The sequence below is a fragment of the Anser brachyrhynchus genome (assembly GCF_964034855.1).
Source record: "Anser brachyrhynchus genome assembly, chromosome: 3".
Classification (NCBI taxonomy): domain Eukaryota; kingdom Metazoa; phylum Chordata; class Aves; order Anseriformes; family Anatidae; genus Anser; species Anser brachyrhynchus.
This window is the reverse complement of record NC_137696.1, coordinates 30,223,270-30,250,200: the sequence shown is the minus strand read 5'-3', so window position 1 is coordinate 30,250,200 and position 26,931 is coordinate 30,223,270. Positions and strand designations below refer to the sequence as shown.

Genomic DNA, 26,931 nt, shown 5'->3' with positions numbered 1-26,931 from the left:
TGTGTAGCACTGGATTAGAAAAGGAGAGGTCAACCACTTCTAAGGATTTCTGAAATGTTACAGTGAAATTCTCATCTCTGTGTATGAACTGGCTCTAATGAATGAAAGCAAGGCAAGATTGATCCTTTTGCAGTTACATGGAGATAGCAGAGCTTCTCCCTGGAAACTAAGGCATTATCCAATCTATAGACACCTGAAACTCCATGCATCAGGATTTGGCAGGCATATCCCTTCAGCCACACCCCTGCCAGTCCTCTTTCTCAAGGGTCTGCTGCAATAAGGTGGTGCAAAGAAAAACATGAGTTGCAACCTTACAGGAAACAGTGAGGAAAGAAATGAGAAATTAAAGGCCCCGTACATCTTGTCTTGCCCCAGAGAAATTTTGACAGCTCAATTATCTTCATGGTCTTCTTTGCTTAGTGGCAATTTGAGTAAAGAACTTTCTCTCCCACAATTAATCCAGCCCTGTAAACAATCAATTTAAAAATCAGGTGAATAACACATAATCTAAAACACAGGGGACTTAAGGAAAAACAGAGAAATTGGGTAAAAAGATAAGCTTTATTATTATTGTTGAGGGTGAATGAAGAGTTGGAATATGGCCCTACATTCATCAATAGTGAAAAACGGTTTATTTTCTACCATGAGGGTATCCTGCAGCAAGAAATATTGTTTCCTGTAGCAATGATTAGTTTTGGTGGGGTAAAAGTTACACACACATTTCAGGAGTTGTCTCAGTGGTTTGCAGTGAATTATTTGCTAAAGTGAGAAATAAAATATCAGGCTACTTCTCATCCTTTATGAACACTTCTTGTCCTGTCTGAATATTTGCTTTCATTCTTCTTGGAAACATCAACATTTTATTCAGTATAAATTCTTATGCAACATAAGACCTTCTGGCGCTAGAAATTTATTTTATAATAAGGTTGAACATTCCACTTCTTCCAAATAGCAAAAGGCAACATTCAAATTTGCTTAAAGGCAGACAGGATCAGATGGCGGGTAGTTTTTGTAAAGTCAGTTATCCTGGGCTGGATGCTGCTAGACCAGCAAGGCAGCAGTTTAACATGGATTAGACACTTTTTGTCTGCCTGCCTGAGGACAGATGCACCAAAGATTTCCTAGGAAAGATGACATTCACATATCTGAGATTTGGCCACGCTGACTCGAGCTGCTGTGCAACCCAGAGTGGGCTTCCCTTTGCCAGGACTGTCACCAGCTTCTTTTGACAGTGCCACTTCACAGAAGGACATGGCACAAACCCCATCTTTGCATCAGGTTAACTTGTCTCACTTCTATCTATAGCAATAAAGCTGTAGCTGAAAAAGGGCTGTAAAAAAACATTGCACAATATCTTGCTCTCAAAGCACCGTACCAAACATATCGTAATTCACAGGACTGTCGTGGAGATTCTGGTGGGACCAATGACATTAGTTTGGTTTTGATTATGGGAGAAAAAGATTCAGGATTTGCTTTTTGAAATAAACTAAGAATTTCTCCCTTTAACAAACAAAACCAAAGTTATTTGAAATACAGCTTTCAAAAGTCTAAATAGTTTTTCCCAGAGTTTCTTCTGTTCTCACATTTGAAGGCAATGTTTTGGTTAGTTTGGCTGCACACAGTACTTGCATAGTTAGGAGCCAGCTGCCAAGAGGCTTTAAAGATTGACAGCAATCAGAGAGAAAATTGGAGAGAAAAGAAAGGACCAAGCTTCTTCAACCTTTTTCATGAGGTGCAGCAAATTTAGAATGTCAAATACATATAGAGACTTGTCATTCAAAATCCTACATTGAAAAAATAATGGAAAAATCATGATTTATTTAAAGAAAAGAGCCAAGATTGAAAGAGAAATTACTGCTCAATATCCACTTGTACATTGTGTTTTCTGTTCAGTAGGAATAGTTTCTATCTCCAATAAGAATTAGGTGCAATTAGAAACTTAGCTCTTGTGATCATCTGAGTCCTGGCTTATTAAATAACCCAAGATGCTTTTGGCACCTGTGGGTTTTCTCAGTGCAGAAGAATCCCATCCTGATTAGTCCCTGTCATTGCCCTGGGACCAGATGCCTTTTATCAAAACAGCAATATCCTCAAGGCAGTTACGTCTTCTGAGGACCAATCAACAAGTGCACAAAGATAAGCACATGTGAAATGAGTCGTGTGGAGCTAGCTCCAAAATAATCACAGTGCTATGATCAATACCGTCTTGTGAAGATGATTAGCTAGACGCTCTTCGGGAAGTTGTACAAAGCAAAAGCATTTCCTCTAGCTGCTAAAACCCTATGTTTTGCTTTACACTCAGCTTCTCTGGAGAAAAAAAAAAAAATAAAAGTGTGCATTTCCTGCCTGCCCCCATTTTAATTGTTTCTACAGATTTTAAAAATCAAGAGATTTCCTGGAAAAAGTTGTCTATCTCATGCAGACTGCAGAGTTGATGAAAGAGCTGCATTCGTCAGCTTGGGAATGTCACTCCTCACCTCTGCTGTGATGAACTTGGCACTTCAAGCAGCACCACATCCAGCTGTGTGCTTGCTGCTTCACTGGGAGAAAGTCTGCAACTCATCTATGATTTCTTATGCATTCATGCATACAAGTGTTACAAAATGCAGAGGGTAAAAATGCAACAAGTTTGAAATGACCTTTTGAATTGTGGAGGTGAACAGTTCACCAATCATTCGTCCAGAAAAAACAAACAAACAAACAAACAACAACAACAACAACAACAAAATGGTTTATTCATATGCTTGCAGCTTTCCATGTCCATATTGGTTTGTGTGCCGAGGGCTTGAGCATAGTCCCAGAAGAAGCAAAGGGATGCACAGATTTATAGCTGCTTCAGGAAAATGGGTACAACAAGGAAAATTAGTAAAAGAGAAGTGAGAGGGAATGAAAGGCCAGAAAAACTATTATATAACTTATACATAACTATTATATATTATTGTATAACTATTTGTTCATTCATCTTTTCCTATTTGTACAATTACAGTATAAAAATAATTATAATTATAAGACATTTAAAAATGGAAGATATGACATTATTCTATTGGCAATTCTTACCATACAAAAAGAAAATTTTCTGCATTTTTGTGAGGTTTTGTTTTTTAAAGGGAATATTAATGAAATGTCTTACAAACATATGGCCTACTTCTGCTTGTACTTTTCCTGTTAATATGGACTTGTTCCAATGCTGTTCAAGTCAATGGGAGGAGTATCTCTATGACAGGCCTGGTCTGGACCCACAGGAAAATACAGCAAGCACTGGCAAGGTGACAGAGGAACTGCACTTAATAAGGTCATTTGTAATGTCTCCACGATGTTAGCAGCTGTGTAGTAGCTCTGTTGCAGAATTAGATCTATAAACCAGATATTATAACTACAGTATCCTGTTAGGCCATTGCTGGGACAAGATCTTTTTGAAATTTCTGGATTTGATAATTTATAACAATTAAAGTGATTGTGCTTTATTTTCCAAAAAGAAAATGCCAGAACATTTAAACTGTAAAATTATAAATTATATTATTTTAGAGTTGTTATCATGTCTCCTGTAGTTCTTCATATGGTTGTTTATCATAGCCATGATAGAAAGGAACATTAGAGATTTACTCTCCTGCCTGACTTTCCAGAATATTAATTAAAATTACTTTTCAATTATATATATTTTTTCTAATTAGAGATGAAGATATGATAGGGCATATGGGTTGAGTCCAATGCTGTTGAATTTAAGGCTGAGACTCTGACTTCAGGGGATGTTAAATCAGACACTTTGGCCAACCACTGAAACTTCAGCATTTTCTTGTGAAGTGTTGAAATGCAGGAATCAGTCTCATATCAGATCCAGCTTTCTTGACTCTTTTTTATCCTTGGCTAAGCCTTCAAGCTGCTTCTGTTGAAAATAAAAGGTTTGTTACCATCTCTAACATGAGCAGAGCTGGTTAAGTTTCTGAGGAGTCATAGTACAAATAGTCTAGAAAATGAAACTTGAATATTCTTCTTGTGTTGACAGTCTGCTTACAAAAACGCAGCCTTGTATGTAGAAGTGGTATTCTGTAAAAATAAGCTGAACTATGGTTGCCAATGTTTTATAAATGCTGCAGTTTAGGCATAGAACATGTTTTATGTGAGTGATTTTCCTTTCGTCCTAGCTAAACGATGTTATTTCTTATGAAATTTCAATAGGAAATCCCCAAAGGGTTAAAACTTTTGTATGATTGCTATCTTTTTTTTCTGCTTTCCCTCCATAACGAGGTTCAGAGTGCATGATTTCTTACCCCCTAACAAAGTAAGAAGGGGAAGAAATGCCTTTTTATTGCAAATATTTTGAAGCACAACAACTATTCACACAAAATAATTATCAGCTAAAAGAGTGGGGAAATTTTACTCCGAAATCTGCTGATAGGTGAGCAATAATAATCTACTAGCACATTATCTGAAAAGTAAATTATGCATCCAGCCAGACTAACTATGTTAAAATGAGTGGCAGGAGAAGATGTCAAGATTTTTTTCTTTATGACCTCCATTGGTATGTGTTGATTTTTTTTGGCACTGCCCCAGGCCCCAAGTGTATACAGTTGAACAAGGGGAAAAGGCAGCAGATTTTATTGATTCATAATATGGCTTGCTGTAATGTTCTGAGGGAAAACAAAGGGCTTATGTTAGCCATAAGGTACTGTAATATGTATTTAACTGGTATGAATTATAAGGTTGTCTCTCCTTAAGACTATAAAATATAAGGTTTCTTTAGAAAGAGTTTGAAGTAAAAAATGATTAAAGCACTGTCCAAAGTAGACAAATTCTTCAAACAAACTCAGTTATTAAAAGAACACAAACTTATGTATGAATTATTTGGTCCTGCTCAGTTTTACCAAATGCTGCTAACCATTCCCAGCTCCAGATGAAGGGTGAGTTTATACTGAAGACAGCACTATGGCATGTTATGTATTGCAGAATGAATCAGGTAACTTGACTCATTTTTTCTCCTTGCTGCTGTTTCCAGCCAAACTTCTTAAGAATGTGAAGCATCATTTTCTCTGAAAGTTGGGTTCCTTTTCAGCTTAATACAGCATGGGATTTGCACAGAGCCAAATAACTTCCACAGATCCCTGTTTTTCTTTCTCTTTGTGCTATCCTGAAATATATCTATTAATGTCTTTGAGCACCAGCAGAGCATGATGTGGTGGATGCACAGAATTGTCATGGTGCATGACAACATCATGGTGCATTTTAGGTTGGAGAGATTTCTTACTGAAAGGGTTGTGATTCATTGGAACAGGCTGCCCAGGGAAGTGGTTGAGTCACCATCCCTGGAGGTCTTCAAGAAATGTGTAATTTAGAACTTAGTAACATGGTTTAGTGGTGGGCTTTAGTACTAGGTTAGAGGTTGGACTAGATGATCTTAGAGGTCTTTTCCAACCTGAATGCTTCTAAGATTCTATGACAAGATTGTTTGTGTATGGACAGCCCAGGGTGGCAGATCTCTTTTTGATGATGATCAAAATGTACAGTCCTTATCAGAAGAAAGTTGACATTGCTGTGTAGCATCCAGGGTCTCAGAGTGTCAGGGACCTTCCACATGGGGGATCTGTGGGTTGCTCTGCGGCAGCAGACTACACAAGACCAGACATAAGCCCTTGCTTGTGTAGTTTGGGACGAATCTCTGAGGTCCCAACATGTTAAATCATTGATATTCATCCCCAAGCCCATATTACTTATTCTAAGCAACAAGAAGATCAAGAAGATAATATTTCTTAGGAAAAAAACTAATTTGTCACATGCACTATGATTTTTTGTGCTGGAGTTGATATGTGATCAAAGTAAAAGGGTTCCAAACCTAGTCAAGTGAAAATGAATCCTGAAGTTATACACACAGCATGAAGCACTGTAGAATTTGCCAAACTAGCTATCTAAAATGTAGCTTAAAAGGGTCATGAATATCTAGGGTGAAATTTTGGCTCACTGAAAAGAGTGGGAATTTTGCCATTGATCTGAACAAGGCTAGAATTTCTCTCCTCTTATAGTCCCTCCTCTGCATCTTTTCATTTTATTAGCCATTCTGCCTGCTGTTTGCATGCATTTTTATTTTACGTGAAGAGATTATATTATGTCAGAATATAATATTTCACAATTGGCAAGACACCCCTCTGTCCTGCAACTGCAGTTGTAGTTGCCTGTAGGGAAGTAGTGAGTGGCTAATGGCCAGCAGTGTCGTGGAGCGGTTACAAAGGAAGCAGAGCAGCTACGGAGCGGAGGAGGAAAGGGGCCCTGGCCTTGCATTCTTCTAAGTGGGAGTCAGGGAGAAGCTGCAGTCATCTGTGCTCATAAACGCTGCCTCTGTCTGCTCTGCAATGGTAGAGCTGGCTGCTGTGGTGGTCATTCGGGCTCTTTTTCCGCAGTTGTTATCCAGCGTGAGCTGCAGCAGTTTGAACCTTCCTCCAAGCTACTCATTGCATGTATTGACTGTGGAGCTGGAGAACCTGCTACTAAAGCTGAGAGATAGATGATCTGTGCTCCTTCTGCTGAGATCACTTACAAGGGATATTTCACGCACAGTAGCTGACACTCGCTGGTGACTGGGGAAACACGACTAGTAGCTGCACACAAAACACTTCTCTGGACAAAGCTCAGCCTTCTGATTTGCCTCTGGCAAATATTTCAATCCATCCATCTTTATTCTTATTTCTTTGCAAGGAAAATGTTGCCTCTACTAAAAGAAGAAATTTTGTGAAAAATGCATTCTGTGTATTCCTTGCTCAGGTTTCTCTCTTTTAGCTTTTGTTAGTTTCAAAGAAGTTTTCTTAGACTTTGAGAGCAGAAGGCTTTCAGGTGGCAGGCTAGCCTTACAAAGGCATTGCCTCAAATGATTTTTGCACCTCTTTGCTCACAGCAGTGGTCACAACAAAGCTGCAGTCCTCTGTGGCATTGCACTGTATCATGTTATATTTGCAGTCTTTCTGGAATGCTTTTTTTCCATATACTTTATCCAGAGTTTGGTCATATATTATCTGCCTGACAACTCAACACCTATAAAAATTTATGAATTTGTATTAGAACCAATACTTGATTATGTCAGTGTTTATGAGGTTTCCCATGAGCCCCATATTCTTCAGTTGAATCTAGCTGTAGACCCTCATAATAATAATAAAACAGGCCATATTTCACCATTTCTCTATTAACATGACTCACTGCTAGCAATTACAGTAGCTACCAGCTCACACTTTTGTTGATTTTAAGGATTTGCTGCCTTGTAAGGGTCTTTGCTGATATAAACACACATAGACATATATTCAGTGGGCCTCCTTAAATATGCTAGAAATAGCTGTGAGTGCACTTTCCAGTTTTCAGAGAACGACATATAGCTACAGTTCTTCATGCAAAAGTGTGCAGTGACTCATAATGAATGTGTAATTGTGGGTTTATGTACTGACAATAAGAAGAAAATTGACAACACTAGGTCTATTGTGTTTGCAAATGCTCTGGGCATGGAGACTGACAGAAAATACAGACGAAAAAACAAATATGGTTCTTCCACGTTCAGTAACCCTCTGCAAATTCCCATCTCTTACCTGTCTTGCTCATGCTTAAATATGCTTCATCTGGGGCTTGATAGAGAACTTGTGTGGAGTCCCAGCTGTAGCCTATAAACTTAAGCAAGATGTGAGCCATCTTCTGGCTTCTGCACAGGAGGGCGTTTCACCTACAGTGAATACTTTACAGTTGGGTTTTGGTATTGTGCAATTATTGTATCATCACTATCCAGTTTGTTAAGTCAAAACAATGTATACAATAAGACTAAGGAGAAGTGAAAATCTAGCAATCTAAATTAAAAGATGGTGAGTCTGGGGGATTTCCATGAAGTTTTAATACTAGCAATGGTAACACAGTACTGCTGTTATTGTAAGAGTAAGATGTATAACAGGCTTGCAATAAAAAAAAGATTCTTATATCCTAAGAATGAAATAGTTGTTTTGAAAAATTAGCCTGGAAAATAACTTTTTATATGGATAAATATATACATATAATGTAAAACACGTGTTCATATTATCCTAATTCAGTAGACTAATTACTACAGAGGAAGAACACAGAGGAGCACAAACAATATATTTGAAACACAGGAGCAGCTTTCTTTTAATTTCCATTTCTTTACTTCCCACAACACACAGCTATAATATTTCCGTAATATGAGAACTCCACAGGGATAAGTTTTGCTGGTTTGAAGGATGAGCTTGATAGAAGTTGGCTTCATAATTTATAGCTGTACATAAATTTACAACTCTTAGCAATGAATATGCAGCATATACACAACTTTTAGCCAACAGTTATATAGCATTGTAACATATTTTATGAAGTAGAACTACGATGATTCTTGAACTTTTTAGTTCCTTCCCTATCAGATTGTATCTCCAGGCAAAGAACAGATGACTTATGCCTAAGTTTAAATGATTTTGAAGTTTTAACTTCAACAGATGTAGATAACACCAGTACTACTCCCCAAAGACTTTTTTCATGTCTCAAAATACCTCGTCCAACTTAATTGTCTCAAGATAATGGTGTAAAAACCCTTCAGGATGATAGGTCATACTTTTCCAAGTCAAATTAAGTTCCACTCCTATAGAAAACATTTATTACATTTGAAAATCTTGAGACTGCTGGCAAAAGTCATATGTTGCATTTTTGGAAAGTCCTGCAGGACATATTCCCATAGCTTATAAGAAAAGCAGGATTTAGAAAATAAAGCAAAAGGGGAGAGACAATGGTCTCTATTCATATAAAAACCCAATCTTTCCCAGAAACTCCAGTGTTCTGGAGAACCATATAAACCTCGTTATATTTGTTGTGCAGCTGAAAGTGTGGGTGATAAAAGATAAATTGTTTTTAAAAGTGAATAATTGAAAGGGTGGACGACAGGTTGGCCATGAGCCAGCAGTATGCCCTGGTGGCCAAGAAGGCCAACGGGATCCCAGTATGCATTAAAAGGAGCGTGGCCAGCAGGTCAAGGGAGGTGATCCTCCCCCTCTACTCTGCCCTGGGCAGGCCTCACCTGGAGTGTTGTGTCCAGTTCTGGGTTCCCTGGTACAAAAAAGACAGGGATCTCCTGGAAAGAGTCCAGTGGAGGGCCACAAAGATGATTCAGGTCCTGGAGCATCTTCCCTATGAGGAAAAGCTGAGAGACCTGGGTCTGTTCAGCCTGGAGAAAAGAAGACTGAGAGGGGATCTTATTAATGTTTATAAATACCTTAAGTGTTTGAGACAGTGGGATTTGGCCAGCCTCTTTTCAGTGGTTTGTGGGGACAGGACTAGGGGCAATGGCCACAAAATGGAGCACAGGAAGTTCCGCACCAACATGCAAAAGAACTTCTTCACGGTGAGGGTGACGGAGCACTGGAACAGGCTGCCCAGGGAGGTTGTGGAGTCTCCTACTCTGGAGATATTCAAGGCCCGTCTGGATGCCTACCTGGGTAACCTGCTCTAGGGAACCTGCTTTGGCATGGGAGTTGGACCCGATGATCTCTTGAGGTCCCTTCCAACCCCTGCAATTCTGTGATTCTGTGAAAAGTAAGGAAGCAGAATCAAAAAGTAATTAAAAATCATGTAGGTCAGGAGGTGGTGGTGGTTGTTTCCTTGTATCTGTTCCAGTAGAAGTGGACAATCTTCCTTTTTAATTTATTTAAAGGAGAGTTTGGGATTCATGCTTTCCATTTGGTAAGAACATTTCCTAACCAGTTGGATGGTTAAGATTTTGTAGTCAACTTTCTACTTTAAAGATGTCAGGAAATGAGCCAAATACACATTTTCCTTGCTTACATATTTCTCTGACTGTAGGATAGAGAATATAAAAATGCTAGGATTATTTTTTTCTCTTTCTCATCCTTCTGAATATGATTGAATATGAATCTTGCCATTAACTTATATGGAAAGCTCCCTGAATTTGACACAATTCTTACCCCACAGTTCCTATGGTGCTGATATTATGAGAGGTGCTGACATTCACTCACACAGATGTATCCATCTGATCTGAAATACAACAAACTCCAGCTTGTGCTCTTGCCCTCTTCCTGTACTCCTCTTCCAAGTCAAGATAGTTTTTAGATGACAATTTGAAGATCTTAAAGGATATTTGGATGACAGTAAAGCTGACTTGCAGCCTAGCTATATAATTAGCAAATACACAATTTATTTCACTAACATAAATCATGTTCCTATGGAATGTAATAATCAAGTTAATATCATTAAATTTTATAAAATATGAAGGACTGATTTCAAGGACAGGATACAAATAGAATACAAGAACCTTGCTTTTAATTATTTTGCTTTTACATACTTATTTTAGTTTTATCACACCATAACTGTTAACGGGAGACAGCTGTAATTTAAAATGTGATCCTATTTCCCTAGATAAAAAACTGGAGGAGAAAAAAAAAAAAAAAAAGGATATTAGGCACTATATTTGCTGTTAAGATGTTAAGAGCTTGTACCATCTCCACCTTGTGGTCATTTCTCTGTGTAACGAGCCTACACTGCTGCATCTGAAATGGATGTTTTGGCTCTGGGACTCCAGATTCTCTGAAAAATACAGTACATTCAGGGATTTTAGCTAAGAGATTATTTTTATTTTATTTTTTAAAATGTCCTTTGTACTGACCTTAAATTAAAATGAGTATTTGCTTTATGCTTTTATCAGACATTAATATTTGATATTTTATCTGAAAATGCCCTTTCAGAAGGTCACAGAGTGAGACAGTGATAGAAAAGAGGAGTAACGCAGACTTTCTGTTTTACATTGCCTGGCATTTTATGTGCCATCTTTCATCTTGATTTACCATATTAATAGTATTAAGAAATTGCCTACTCAACTTTAAGAAACCTTAGATCTCAGAGATTAGTTGCAGAAGTTTAGATGATTTTTTTTTCTTCACATTTTCAATCTGCAAATTTTGTAAGAAAAAGTTCCCATGACATTTCTGGTATTTCCCTGATCAAGATCAGCCAGAAAAAAAAATAGGGCATAAGCTCTTTTGTGATATTTTGGCACTTCCTGCACACACCAGAATTTGAAAATGCCAGAATCGTCAAATATAAGCATATTTATGTTGTCTAGGCTTTCAAAACTGTCAGAAACACTTTAGCTCAATATTTTAGATGAAGGTGTTCCCACCTGTTTTCCCACATTTCAGTTCTCACTGTAGCATAATTTGATATTGTCTTTATTGATTACTTATGGCTACTTTACCTTTCTCCATAGAAATTTTTCCTGGTTTTATTGTAGTAGTTGACACTTCCTCTATAAGGTATCATTTGTGAAAAGTCAGTCAGCAGCCTTTTGTAATGCATTATATAAAGGAAGTACGATAAAATCATTTGACACAATGGCATGAATATAAACAACATCACTCCTTTCTCCATTTGTAGAGAAAACTCACAGCTGGAAAAGCTATATTAGTTCTGGTCACTGACCTTTGTTTTTATTTTATCCTCCTCACTCCACTAAAAATAGTACCTTTCTTTAATCTATAAGTGCAGTTCCATAACTGGTAGGATCTGAAGCACAGGATGCCCTGTCACACACTGCTGATATTTCATATTTCTTCCCATCTCTGTTATTCATCCTGAGACAGAGTAGTACCTAAAGTGGCCTTTCTGTTCCCCATTCCTTCTGGGCTGTGTCCAGTCTCTGAATTTAGAGGAAAATGAGTGAAAAGTAGTACCTGTCTCTTAGTACAAAAAATGAGATGACTTTTTTTTTTTTTTTTGGATCGCAGAGCTCTTTTTTTCTGGCCTAGGAGTCCTGTTGAATATTTACCTGAACAAGGTCTGGGAGGGCTCAAAAGCTTGAATTCATCTCTTCTTACTCCAGGCAGCATAGCTGGCAACCGGAGACTAGGAAATGAGATTTTCCCAATCTGAATAACCTTCTGTAGGCACCAAAACTTATGCAGTGTTATTCTTTGTGGCATCCTTGCAAAAGCATCTGTTTCAGTACAACTATGGTTGTATATTGTGAGAGCTGATAACAACAACAACTAAAAAAAAAGATGTTTAATTATTCTGTCAGAAGTACGTTGTCCCAGTAAGCAAGTGAGTAAAATTCTGAAGATCTAGAAAATGCACAGTAGTTATAGCCAAAAGAAGTCAAAATTGTGAGAACAAATATCACTCCTTGGGGAATGTGACTGACAAAAAATGAAGTCTTGGAAATTTTCTGTTATATTCAGAGATTGCTTGAAATATAAATCTCACAAAGGAGAAAAGGAGAGGGACTTGACAATAATAACAAGGGGTATATCTTGTGCATATCTACTCTGAGCTTCCTAAGCAGGAGGTACAGTTTTGAGGTGGGGAAAAAAGCTGAAAAGAGGAGATGTGGTGGTGGATGAGGAGGTGGAAAAGTGAGGAATGTGGGCAAACGGGTTAATGTAGAACATTAAGAATGTGGAACAGATTAATGTAGCTAAATATATTGTAGATATCAAGATCTGAGCTAGTCATCCCAGCCTTCTTTCTGAAACATCCTCAGAAGCTTACTCTGAGAGGATGTATTCCTCTCTCATAACTTCAGACAACTGCTTTCTAGTTGTCACCATGTCAACTATTCATGGATTTTGTAGTCAGTACAGAAGAGTAGGTGCTTTGAGGGCATGGTTAATGCCTCCATGAGGAAGTCATGTAAAGGAGTGCATATATATGAATCATGCTCAGAAGTTCTTTTTTCCTCTATTGACTACTAAGTAGGTGAAGTGTAGTTTGATAGGTTGGATACAGCCTAGCAGAGTAGTCTGCTGTTTAAACTAGAGGAAGCACGTCCCACACGACTGATCTCCAAAGGATCCAAATCATGCTCTACTCTCACCAGTGAAAAAGATCAAGAACTTGCTGAAAGACTTCAGCTCCTGAGCTGCTGTGCCACCTGTTCTGGCCACTCTTGTCCCTGGGTGCTTGCTCCACAGCATGCTGTGACCCTAAATCTGGTGTTCAGAGTTGTCCAGACCATTTAGTAGTCTTCTCGGGATTAGATACTGATGATAGGAGACTGAACGCAACTACACAGTGATTTCTGAAACAGGATACCTTACACATAAAATGTGGTTCTTCTGTGTGTTCCTTCATGTGCTATAGAGTTTTGATCGCCATATGGGAACTAAGCCTTAGTGCCCCACTTCCCCTGCACAATTTCAGAAAGCTACTGTATTAAATAACTATGGAGCTTTGAAGAGCTGATCAGTTGAGGGATGGGTGGGCAAACATTAAAAGGCTAAAGAAGTCTATTCAAATAACACATTCAGATGCTTATTGGGAAATAATTGATCTGGAAATCAAGCTTCAGTGCCTCCTTCCCTCAGAAGTTTGCAATGCTGAGAGAAAACCACACCTTTCAAACTTGTTCTCTGCCAAAGTTCAGTGAGGCTCCAAAGAGTTTTTGAAATGTTAAACTTTTCAACATTTTTTTCCAAGAGGGAAAATTGCGCCTCGTTCAGTTTGAAAAAAAAAAGTCCGCCTGTGACTAATTAGAAGCAGCATGTAGCACACGTTGCAGCAGGGCTGTTGTCTCCGAGCCCTGTAGGTGGTCCTGAAGACCACAGGCATCTGCCTCCTGCAGGCTCCGGTGGGCGAGGGCTAGTGGCAGTGCTCTCATGAGGAAGAAAGCCCTGGCAGGCCTGACTAAGGCAATGCTGCGGATTGAAGCCAGCTGGAGTTGTGCCTTGGTGAGGGCTGTGGAGCTTGGCCCCGAAAGCTTCCAAACAGGATGGATGCTTCAGCCTCGGAAATGCTCTGCGCAACAGGCTGTAGCTCCCAGATCTGCTTGATATTGGTGGTATGCGGATACTGTGTTCATCTACTGCCATAGTGTAGGATAAAGTTGACTTTAGCATCAACCATACTTTTTCAGCCAAATCCTACTCAAGTCTTACTCATCCTGTTGACAGAGAAATGCTTAGAATGGTCGAAACCTAAAATGTTTATTTTTAACTACTTGAAAGTCTCTTAATTTTTAGGGGGTCATGGGCTGTGTGAAGACACACGCAGCTCTATTACACAGACCATTAGCTAAGGAAATAAGAAAAGTATCTCTGTGGTATTCAATGTGATTTGACAGAGAGGCATAAAGGGATATAGCACGTTCTCTGACGCCTTTCAGCCATCTGTAGAGTAGTAACAGCAACATTTCCCTTCCAAGCTGTTCTACGGTTTAGCAGGCCGCCTTCTGTAGCAGAGCTTGCAGTACTCATGGTGGGCAATATTAACTGGGATAGTGCAATATCACAATAAAAATTTGAAAACAGTCTTTTACTTTGGAATTGGAAGGAAGTTTGACTTGAAACAATTGCTAGCATGACATGCAACCATGCTGATTACAGAGATTGAGATCTATTATCTCAGTTTTTTACTGAAAGCCACTCCCTGCAGCAAAGAAAACACAAACACTGATTTTTGACATTTATCTTAAATGGATACTTCATCTGCTAGAATATATATTTGGAAGTATTTAAATGAACATAGAGTCCAGAATTTGAAATTTTCTGAAACTGGTTTCTTGCACTGGTTATGGCAGAAGTCTAAAAGAAAACAACGTTCCTTTTGTAATTAAGCAGAGCAGCTATTTATATACTGCCGGCTGCCGGCTGCATTCCAGTACAAAGTGCACTCATGGCATCAATTTAAAGGGCATATGTTGGAGGGAAACACGCAAAAGTGGTTTGGAAAGAGGTAAGGAGTAAAATTTTTGGAAGTGCCTAAGTCCCTTCAAGGAGTTAGACTTCAAGGACACTCAGTTGACTTTGAAAATTTTACCCAGGTTTACCAGAAACAGAAGATGACTTAAAGTTGGCCGTGATCCTCTGTAGCCACAGAAAATTCCACACGTTCAGGATAGGTTTTATTCAAGTTACTCCAGATGTACTTGCCCTTATTACTGTGTTAGAAGAAGGCCCAATTTGATTTAAATGATTTGCTTTGACTTCAGTGACAGTAGGATTAAGTCCTGAGTCACTCATGGGTGAAGGACTTAGAAATTTCTTTACCTACTTTTATGTGACTAATTCCTTTCTTCCTGGAAATTTTAACTTACTTACTTACTTTACTTCTGCTATGTAAGGTGTATTATTAAAAAAGCCTATCTTCAGGACAGCAAAGCATTTTTTTCTCTAACATTTCTAGTTTCCACCAGCCTACAGAGGAAAATGCCTAAGTCTGCCCTCGAGTGTGTACTTTGTTGTACATTTTATTGCATAGCTGAAACCAAATTCTGCATGGAAACATTTTATCAAGTACCTTATTTTTCTACACATTCCTGGAGGACCTGCAAAGGAGGAGCTTGTCAGCTAAATTGAAAACATACTAATAAAGTTAAAAAGTTAATGGGAGACATTTGCAATTTCCCAATAATTTTCCTAGTGACTTAAACTCGAAATAACTGTGTATACTTCTGCTACTGTTTTCCTTACATCTTTGTATCAAATGACATGCAGAAGAATTAGTGCCGGATATCTATCATTTGTCGCACACCTATCAAATTATAGTTTTGCTGGGCAAACTTGCAGTTCAGGTGGCCAGATCTCTGTTTGTCTGGGAGGCTATTTTCAATTACTTATAAGTAATAATGTGTGTTTTATAACTCAAACCACTTGTATAAATAGAGCTTAAAACCTTGTGACTGAGGCAATAAAATAGAAGCAAAGGTTTAGCTGTCGTAACCTACTATGCAGTCCATTTAAGGGCAGTGACTTAAATATAGTTCCAGACACTGGGCCACTTTCATGCTAACTAGACAATATCAAAATACTTTTTTTACTCTGTAATTAGTATGATTGTTATCCTAACAAAGCAGCTGTGATGATTGCTGCTTCTTTTAGTGAGCCTTGTTTTGTTATTGCAAATCAAGACACTTCCACGTGCTCTGCTAAAAGGTATGGGCTGACAGCGTCACCCTTGCCTTATATCTCCAGGCTTGCAAAAGGGTGCCATTTACATATATAATTTTCGTTTAAGGCTACAGGATAAATCCGTGGGGCTTTACTAATTCTGTCTTTCATTCCTGTGTCTTCTTTCCATCTTTCTGTTTACTATGACTAGACTATCATATCTGAATATCACATGGCCAGTCATGTATTTATACCAACTAATGCTGTACATCACTGGCATCCTGACTGAAAGGTCAAGAGAGAAATAGTTTTGATGAACTGAGTAGCCATTTCAAAGGATATTTTTTGTTTTTCTTTTACATTCCCTTCAGAATAAAATTTTCTGTTCAGGCACCTATTTTATAAAATTCAATTTTGTATTTGATATATCTCCTTGACCTCAGGGGAAAAAAAATACATAAAGTGACATTTTATTCCTTTCTTTTATCTGCCTTAAGCCTCCAAGAACATTCCTCTGCATTCTTGCCTCTACTGATAACATCTTTTCTAGCTGCTAAAGAGCTGACAACATATTGTGGGGGTTGCACAGTACTGAACCCTTCTCATTTAGGTTTGGCCTGAATGCCAAAAATGTTGACCTTTTCTGTATTTAATATGGCTCAGAAGAGGCATCTTTCCAAGTCTTAATATAATCTACTGCTGAACCTTCTCATCCTCCACCGCTTCCCTTCCCCCTTGATCTTCTAGCACTCCTAGTTCTGTGTATGGGATTTGGATACCCTACATTGCCTGGCATATCTGTTTACCTGTATCCAGGGGATTCAGGAATTCTTACGAATTCCTTAACTGCTGAAGTATTTGTGCTACTAGTCATATTCTTTTATCAGTTTCTGATATCAGTTTGTGTTTCAACATTTAATAGTCTATCAGTGTCCCACATAACACTTTTGTGAGAGAGATTTTTTTGGAAAAAAAAAATGCAGAATATAAACAATATAGAATGTGAACAGGATTGTACAATAACATTTTTTTACTCCCTTTTTCATAAATGTATACATCTAATATTATCCCAGACCAGCTGCTTTAGATCTGTTATGTATATTTAATTATCTTTCACACCAGACTGATCAAAACAGGATTAATTGATCAAAACTGAATTAATTTTTATGATCTGTACTTTTTCTGAAACAGAGATCATCCTTGAAAAAACAAACACTTTCAATAGCTGCTGTTGGATTTGGTTAGATATGACTAAGTTACCATTTTTAGCTGTATACAGGGTGAATAATACAGTAATTGCCTTGAAAGTTCTAGCTCACAACTGACCGAACGTTATAATTTTTACAATTTTTATCCCACAGTCTTCTACCTGATTTGCCACCCATCACAGATACTGAAGAAAGCAGTTTTGAAAGCTTGCTGCCAAGTTTTCCCCCCATGAAAAGAAATACTTGTATTTCGCCTCCAGATATACTATAGCAAACATAAAGATGCAGTTCTCAAAAGTCATTCCCACTAAAACTTACTCTTTTGAAGCCAAGCCCAAACCATGGTGATACTGGGAACATACTTCCAATCAAACAGCACCAAGCCTATTCTTATTCTCCACAGGGTGGTGGAAAACTCCCCAGTAAGATCAATAACACAACCCATGGGAAAACCATACCAAGCTGTTAGGATGTCATTTTTGATGAGAAGTCCTATGGTCCCAAGAGATCATTTCCACATTTACTCAGCAGATTCAGCTCTTCTAATGGAACAAGCAAATATAATACAATATGCTTTTCCTGACAGGAAAGGATCTGCCCTTCTCTTCCTACTCAGGGTAAGTTTACCCTATTAAATCCTCAAAGAGAGTCTCCTTTTCAAGTGCAAAGAGAGTCAAGGGAAAAGATATCCTTTATTCTAAATTACTGTATCATACTTTAAATTAAAAATGGCAGAGATTTTTAGAACTTCAAGCCACTTCAAACTGGGGAATGTAACCCAGTGGAGCTTCACTCTTTCAAATTTTCTTTTCATTGTCGCCTTCACATATCTTTATCTCTTCCTTGTTATCCCCTTCTTCTCCCCCTATAAACCTTCTTGTAACACTGACCAAAATAATAATAATAATAATAATAATAATAATAATAATAATAATAATAATAATCTCTTTCCAGCTCGCATGGAGCAATTACCCCATATGACAGTCTTCTCCAAGAGTTACACCAGAAAATTTCCAACAGTATAGGGTAAAGTTCCCATATAAAATTCTGTTTGCTTTGTGATCTTGAACACTTGGAAAATGATGCAGATGGAGAATTCAACCTTGTATCTTCCACTTACAGAGCATTTAGAGCAATGGCCAAGAAATGTATAAACATTTGTGGATGAATCACATTTGGTGACTCAAAATTCATGTTAGGCATTATCAACACATTTCAGTTGTATTTCTCTATCAGCTAGTATCAGTGTCTATCCTTTCTAAACATGGAGAGCAGGAATTAGGAAGGGAAGACTCAATTCTAGCTGTAAATTCTGCCTTTCTAAACCCACTGACCTTTCTACTCTATCATGCTGGGCTGATACATTACCTTTGCATTGTGTCCATTGTATGATTAAAACCCATGGAAGTCTGAAAACACTAAAAAAAAAAAAAAAGACAGTAAAAAATCCAGCATTTTAAAATCAAAAAGTTTCAAAAAACTAGTCTTGCACTAGTTAAACTCTGATGCAACGTTTGGATTTAATTACAGTAGGCCAAATTCTGCCCTCAGATACACCAGTCTACTTGGGTAAGACTTGGCAAGGAGTCTTTTTCAAATCTAATACCATGGTATTTTTCTAATACCATGCCAAATAGGGCATAATATATTTTTAGAAACTTTCTCATTTATAATAATAAAATGGTCTTCAAGATGATTCATATTATAAGAAACAATTATTTTGGCTTACAGGACATATTTGTAACTATGTGTAGACACTTATTTGGACGCAATTCAGCAGCATGTAAATTCAGAACATGGATGTATGCCAGTGGCAGGAATGAAAAAACATCTCAAGGAAGCAAGCTGTTACTCGGTAGCTGTTGCTGTTTCCTTTGCCTGCTAGCTCAGAGCTCCCTATAGTTTCACAATGACGAAGAACTAGAAGGAACCTGTACAGATCATACGATCTATACTCCTGCAGAGGGATAAATTCAAACTGACAAGGATAGACATCTGTCAGCAATGATCTAGTATCAGCTTAAAACATTTTTAAAAGGAAATTCCATGCCCTCCCACAATATTCCATGTCTTTGCACCTAGACAAGCTTTTCCCAATGCTGAATTTGAAATAACTTTTCATATAAATTAAGATATTTTCTTCTTTTTCTTTCAACTGTGATCAGAAGGAACAGCTATTCTTCATTGGAAAGTTGACAGTTAATTGCGTCTCAACCTCCATCTCTTTCACTTACAGTGCCAGAAGCACTTTCTCAGATCAGAGCAACACTGAGGGCAGTATAATAATCGTGTTCCAAAGGTTGCATATAACTTTTCTCACTTTGCAATTGCCTCACAGTCCTGACTCACATTTAATCCATAATCCACCATGAACATTAAGCACATCTACCTGTACTATTTCCTCAAGATTTTAGGCCATTTCTCTGACTTGTCAAGATAATTTTGAATTCTAATCTAGTCCTCCAAGGGTTTTCACTGGCACAGGTTGCCCAGAGAAGCTGTGGATGCCCCATCCCTGGAGGTGCTCAAGACCAGGCTGGATGGGGCTTTGGGAAGCCTGGTCTGGTGGGAGGTGTCCCTGTGTGTGTCAGGGGGTTGGAACTGGGTGATCTTTAATGTCACTTCCAGCCCAAACCGTTCTGTGATACTATGATTCTGAGTACGCTATAAATAAAGTGATTTCTTTCCTTGGGTGTATACATCATTTCCAAGACAAAATTTTAAAACCTTTATATTTAGGATGCATGGTCTTAAGAAAGAATGTTGTTAAATCAGAGCTATTACTTCACATACATTGATAACTTGAATGCAGGAAGTCTATTAATTATCATGGCTGAAAAACAGAAAAGGTAATTAATATTTAAATCACTTATATAATATCACATATATTTAAATATTTTAATATGTAAAATCATTCACAGGGGGAGGTGAGTGGGCAAAGAGGGGGAAGGAGAAGGAAAATAATATTCCAAAACTTATTTATAATGTAATGTGCCATCTTTCTGTCAATGTCAAAAAAGAGACTGTAGGACAACATTTCTGATTTATTGATTTTTGTCACTTTTTTACCAATGTTAAAGCAAGGAGGGCTCATATACTCTAAGCACAATGAGTGGTTCTGCCTCAGGCTTTATCCTCTCCCCTTTTCTTCTTCACATCATTCTTAACATGAGAGGTAAGTTTAAGCCATGTTTTAAGAAAGCTGCTACAATATTGTCTTGTGGAGAACACGTTTTGATGTTGGCCAGAAGGTCACAGAGCTACTGCATTAGCACATGGTCTCTGATCCTACAGTGCTTCTGCCTATGCTCTTCTGGCTTCTCCCTTGCATCTCCACTTCACGCATCAGTTTAAAATATACTTGGCGAGGGTTTGGATGTTTTTGTAATAATTGGCGTTTTGTTATTCAAAACCAGTTGATATTTAAATGAAACAGGTACTAACCTTAGATGATATTAAGCATCTCTTGTGTACTAGACAATGTGGTAAGAACTTTTGATGCATTCATAAGTGTAACATTATTATTTTATTTATTTTTTGGATGATGATATGTTATTACCTCTCCTGGATGAACAGCTTCTGGATAACTGGGTAAATAATAAAGGCCTTTTCTGCAATGATTTCTGGAAATAGTAAGAAAATACTTTTTCAGGTTTAGGCCTCAGGGAATTTAAAAGCAGAAATCTATCAAAGAATAACAACTCGTTTGTTTGTTTGTTTGTTTGTTTGTTTGCAAAGACTAAACTTTAGAAATTTATAAACTTTAGAAAATTTAGAGAATAGATCCTATCTGTTGGTAACACAGTGTTGCAGACACTGTGATGTCTGCAAGAATTCCCCAGTATGCCTCACATCAACAGTCCATGTTGAGTTGATGTGTTTAATTAGGTGTGTGGTTATATATATGGTATATTTGTGGGTGCCTGTGCCAGTATGAGAACGAGGGACATGGAGAAAAAGTAGCATTACTAAGACCTGGACTTTTTAAGCGAAGAATTGGTCTGTGCTTCTTATGACCACATGCATTAAGATTCTTTTTTATGATTTTAATTTTGGCTAGGTTTGGGTTCCACCCAGATTGCTGCAGACACCAGCAGACTGGTGTCTGTAACGAGTTGTCCATAATGAGCCTTCCAGTTGTCTGTAATGAGCCTGCTGATCCTTGACACAGAGCAGCACATCAGGCATGGCTCAGCTGTAGCCCTTTCAAAGGATGAGACCTGTTATTTGTGGGTGCTTGCACCAGAGACACAGTTCAGAATGCGCACAGCCTGGCGCGCAGGGTAGGCAGACTGCTCAGCTCATTCTAGCAGGGGAGAAACCTGTCAACACCATCTTTATGAACTACAAAGTGGTGATAAATTTGGGACTTCCCCTACCAGTCCATTTTCCCAGCACACAGGCAAGTCATGCAATTTAGGGAAAACATAGACTTGTTTGTGCAAGGTGGTGTAGATTTAGGGCAAGCATAACTGGTGTTTTCTAGTTGTTGTAAATCTCCTTAATGATGTGTAAGGGATGGTATGGAATTTGCTTTGTTTTCCCCTATATCTTTATGGGGAAGTGCACGTAAGTTTTCCTTATGGGGAACTTTCCGTAAGTTCCCAATATTTTCCTTCACAACATTTCCCAAGGTATGTTCCCTTGAGGTTGTGTGCTGGGTGAGCTAGAGAGACATGGAGGGAAGAGTGGCACAAAGGGAAGGTAAGAACAGAGCTGCCTGACCTGCATGTCCATACCTTCATATTTAACTTGCAAATCACATATTTGTAGCTGTGGTGTCTGAAATGTATTGACCCAGCTCCTTTCAGTCATAGTTATAAGATGTTTATGACTGGTTGTGCTTTGTGCCAGCCTCCAAAAATCAAGGCAGGCACTGTGTATGTCTCTCTGCACCGTGAGAAGTGTACTCTACTTTGTGGTGAAACACCTCGAGTGCAAAACACCACCAAAGGAGCTTGAGAAAACAGTGCCTCTTCAGAGATAGGGCTTGAATCTATGCCAGTGCTCTGCTTTTTTCCCAAGTCAACTGCCAGACATCAAAAAATATTGGGCATAAGCCATCTCTCCTAGGACCTTACCTCCTGCAGGTAGTAGAAAGTGTCCCTCATTTATTTATTCTCTTTGTGAAGAAGTTTACTTCATCTGTCACCATTAGTGACTGGGAAGCATGTTCCCTCCGTTGGTCCTCTGACAGACCACCCTGTCTCTCATTAACGCTCTGCTTTAGGACAAAAGGAAGTTTTCCAGGAGCACAAATAATCAGACCGCCTGCGCTCTTGTTCCCTATTGCCTAGAAGAAACCTCTTCCATCCTTTGGCTCCTCACTTCTCCATCACACCTTTCAGTGTGTATTTACTTCAGTAATACGTATTAAAAAAAAAAAAATCAATAGGTAGTAGCTATTTTCTCTTTTATTTCAGCTACACATATGCAATAGGGCCAGCTTCGCACTGGAGGGTCTCCTTCCCATGGCTGCCCTTGGCTTTTCTCCTAGTGTTGTTCTGTCAGTTTTACCTGGCCCTCTTTTGCCCCAAGTGGGTCTACTACTGGCATATCTCATTTGCTTCCAGACTGATAGTCCAAAAATCTCCTCTTAAAACATTGCCCATTGAGTTTTTCATCTTTCCTTCTTCCTGGGGTCTTCTTTTACTACAAAGCCTCGGTAGTCCTTTTCCAGGAGTCAGAGTTTCCAAATCACAGCATGCAATCACAGCAAGTCGATCCTTGTAATATTGTCAAGCTGATTTTAACCCTCACAACGTTTTGCCTTTTGGACATAAAGTTCACTCTCTGAAGCTTCCAGGTTTTGGGGGACAGAAATCATATCTGTGACACATCTGGAAAAACAGCTAGCACATTTTGACTGTTGCTGTAACATGAAAATAATATATAATAGCAGCAACAAGCAGATCATATTATCTAGAGAGCAAGATTTTTTTTAAGAAAAAAAAAAGTAAATGTCTTAATATATTGAAGACAAAGATAGGCACAATGTTTTTTATGTGAGCCAGATGCTATCTGAAGTGCAAAAGACCCTTATTTATAATTGAATGGACTTCGGAAAGATTCTTTTTTGGTTACCTTCAAGATGAGATAACTGTAAATTATGAAATAATAGCAAAGAGAACATTATGTCCATGGATGTCATTTTAGAATATAATCCTTCTAAGGTTATTGCATGAAAAAAGCTGTACCCTAGCAGGGGTTAGTATCAAAGGTGTAATTCAAAATGGGAAAAACAAACGCAATGATTTTTAATGAAAGACATTTATTAAATAGGCTAAAAGATCATTTTCTTCAAAAGATTGTATGTTCTTTAAATATCTTCTCTGTACAATATTTCAAGTATACCAATGGGCTGGATAAAAGAGTCACTGAATTTACGATGCCTCTTCAGTTTGAACTTAGCAGGTCTTTGCCATAGAGTGAAAGGCCTAAAATCTTTTTTCCTCCTTCTCTTAAAGAGAAAAAAGAAAACCTTATAGTTGTACCAAATCATTATATGATGTGGTTAGTATTCATAGTCTCCTCTGTATTGTCATCTGTCCAACAAAAATAAACATCCTGGGTCGCTTGGAGGATGTGGTATTTGTCACATCAAGTCTATGATCAGAAGTGAGCTGAGGTGGCTTCACAAAGTGCATGATTTACAATAAGCCCTAAACAAAGCATGCGGATAGTTTGCTCTTTATCCATTGGCATATACAGTGCTGACTGCATCGTGGGTTTGCAGATGAAACCTTCCCTTACAGAAGGTTCCCAGAAAAGAGAAAACACAGATGGAAGTTCAAATTGCCACCTTTGCTGACATACATCTATCTCCCAGTGCTGCTGTGCTCCCAGAGCTGCTTCCCTGTGGCCATACAGCCCCCCAGCTGCATTAGGGAGGGCTACAGCTTTCCCTGGGGCCATCGGTCAAGTGACTTGGAGAGAAAGCCTCAAGCCTGAAATTCACAATGCAGGACTCTTCTTCAAATAGGGCTTTATAGATAACCCCTGTGTAGTTATACAGCCACAGAGTTTTCCCCTGCATGTGCATCAGATAACATGGGGGAGCTCAGCACCCCAAGTTTAGAGTGACACATCTGAAATCTGCCTGTGTAATCTTAATGAATTCTAGCACTGCTGTGGAAAGCTGCACAACATTTAAGAAATTTCTGGAAACTTTATCATTTTCTTTTATTTTCAGTTGTGTTTATATATATATATGTATATAAAATGCCTAGCAGTTCTTACATGTAACGTTGTGTTACCTGCAATCTAGCATTTTAAATTTAAACTCAATGTGTAATTGACTCTCTGGGAGGAACAGTCAAATTACAGATTCTTTTCTTGTGTTTTTGCATGTGCTTAGGCAGAGATACTTTTATTGATATCCTGAGAGCCAGGAGGCTGGTTGGAAAGTGAGCGATTGAATTAGTACCTGTTTCTGGAGCTTCCCTCCTTTCTGGAATAACAGCCGGGCTCAGGACTTCTTCTTGGCTAACTGTTAGGCTATACTTTTTGTTGTACTGCCTTTAGAGTGAGTTGGAGTCTCACCCACAATCAGTGACTAAGGTGGAAGGGGTGTTTCAAAAAAACCTTCCTCCTTTGTTTCATGCTGGCAAAATAATAATAATAATAAAATCTCTTCTTCTTCTTCTTTCTTCTTCTTCTTCTTCTTCTTCTTTCTTCTTCTTCTTCTTCTTCTTCTTCCTCTTCTTCTTCCTCCTCCTCCTCCTCCTCCTCTCTCTCCTATTCAGGAATCTCCTGGCATATTATGTTATACCTTTAGCACTTGGTTAGGGTGTGGGCTCAAATATGCTACCCCAGTAGCATTTTATATTACGTGATTATAGCAGCAATACGGAAAGCCGAACCATGAGGCTTTGCAAGTGGGAAAGAGGATTCTGACCTCAAACAAAACTTTTTTCACTCACTCACACCCTGTCACCCACATAATCACAAGCTCCGAGTTGCATGCATCCATGTAATCTGGACAGTGTGCAGGCACCAAGGCATGCATGTCCAGGTGGTCTGTCCGGGTGTCCTGGCGGTAGCCCAGAGGACAAAGGACGTCAGCAACTGAGTCTTTATGAGATCTCCTCATAGCAGAAGTGGCAGAAGTTCTGTACCTGCCACGCAGAGGCTGTACTCCTCATGAGCTCACGTGGAGGGGTTTTGCAGTGACAGGCTGGTGTTGCCTGGTTCCTTCCAAGCACCTGCATGCTTGATACACTGGCCTCAGTGTAACCCCTAGTATACTGGCTACTATAAGAAAAAATAAGTTACTAGATGTAAATCTGGAGTAAATTTCTGGTGAGTCCATGTGTTTGCTCTGCTTTTCTACCATCTCCTTTTACAGTTTCAATATAGTTCTGTGTTTTGCCCCCCCCAAAACAGGAGTGGATTTAGGCTCCCAGCACACATGCAAAACATCACCGAAAGAATCACTTGGACTTATGTTTGACATATCGGTCTTGAGACTTGGTCTCACTTTATATTTCTATCAGATGCTGAAGCCCTTCAACTTCTTCTGATTGACTGATTTTTCTGTGCTTTAAATAACAGTTTTGTGTAATGTGATCTTTGTTTTTAACACTTCCCAGGTGATGAAGAGAGCCAAACTTTGAAGTTTTGTACAGTGTTTTTTTTTGTTATTGTTCTTCTGTTATTATTTTTTTACAAGAAGAGTTTAGCTGGAAATCAACAACATACATGCACACACACACCAGTAGAAGTCACGTAGAGCTTCACACACTAAGTTTCGTCCTCACTGAAGGCCTGATTGAGTTTGATTAATGCAGCCTCTAACTGTGAAAGTCCCTAAACCCCCGTATTCCTACAGTCATTCCCCATGACTTTTACTGGCCACAGTATACACAGGTGGGCTACAAGGTTGTCTTGATCTGACTGGTACAACCAAATTCACTGAAACATAGTTCTGGTAAAACGTATTGTTTGAAGCTAATCAAGTGCCTCTAGGTCCTCAGTGGCCTCCAGGTCAGAAGTTCGTGTTAAGAAGAATTAGAGGAGAGAAAGATCAGTTTTCTTGGGTTTCCCGAGCTGTTCTGCCATAGTCAGGACCCATTTTATTACAAAATACTTGAACGTTTTGCGTTGCTTCTAGTTTGTGCCATTAGATGGCAACCCCTCCCCGGGTAAATCCGCGCCGGCTGACAGCTGCGGGAGACGGATGAAAAGCCGAATTTCGGTTCCTGTTCTTAAATGCCTTCCAAACCCCAGGCTTAGATACTGTTCCTGGCTTGTGCGGGGGGAGCTGGCAAGCCTCAGCCAGTCCCAGTGTGGTGCCTTGGGACCACTGCCCGCCTCCTGTTTCACCCTGGCTTAGTTGGGTTATCGTGCCGCTACTTGAAAAAAAAAAAAAAGAAAAACTGCAACATAAAGAGAAATACATACACTGGTATCTGTGTGAAAAAAGCATTGACTTTTGCTTAAACTGAAAACATATCATTTATGAGTTTTATTAGAGTTTTGAAGCTGTCTTTTGGCAAAAAAAAAAAAATCAACAAAAATGTAATAGCTTTGCAGTATAAACTATAAACGTTTCATTAATCAAGTAATGGATTGCGTTAATGTGTTTCTTTACTTTGCATGCCTTCAAATTAAAAACACTAAGTAGCATCAAAACAAAAACAAACAAACAAACAAACAAACAAAAAAGCTAGAAGAGGTCCTCTTAGTCATTCTGCTGCCCAGGGGTAGGACCAGCTATACTGATATCATTCCCAGGCTATGCTTCCCTAACCTAGTCTTAAAGGCATGAAGACTTCATAACGTCCCAATCAGATTGGGTCTTTCCTATGTCACTGACTTTGTGGCCCTTAAATACTGTTTCTCAAGAAAAGGTCAAGACTTGTAGATGAAAC

The 26,931-nt window shown here is 38.7% G+C and overlaps 1 protein-coding gene across 4 annotated transcripts in view; it reads right to left on the bottom strand.

Moving 5' to 3' along the window:
• Positions 1-544: 544 nt before the first annotated feature.
• LOC308192319 (uncharacterized protein) overlaps positions 545-26,931 on the bottom strand; it is a 39,359-nt gene continuing 12,972 nt past the window's right edge. The window contains exons 2-6 of one of the 4 annotated variants that reach the window (XM_080585759.1): positions 20,619-20,682; positions 18,428-18,477; positions 9,449-9,540; positions 9,035-9,181; positions 545-7,638 (exon numbers count right to left, since the gene is read on the bottom strand). In XM_080585759.1, coding sequence (XP_080441885.1) covers positions 7,528-7,638; positions 9,035-9,181; positions 9,449-9,540; positions 18,428-18,477; positions 20,619-20,682 — 464 coding nt within the window. In that variant the 3' untranslated portion in view covers positions 545-7,527. Of the gene's footprint in view, positions 7,691-9,034; positions 9,197-9,448; positions 9,541-18,427; positions 18,478-20,618; positions 20,683-26,931 lie in introns of all 4 variants that reach the window. The other 3 variants (XR_013948721.1, XR_013948722.1, XR_013948723.1) reach the window with 3 other exon arrangements.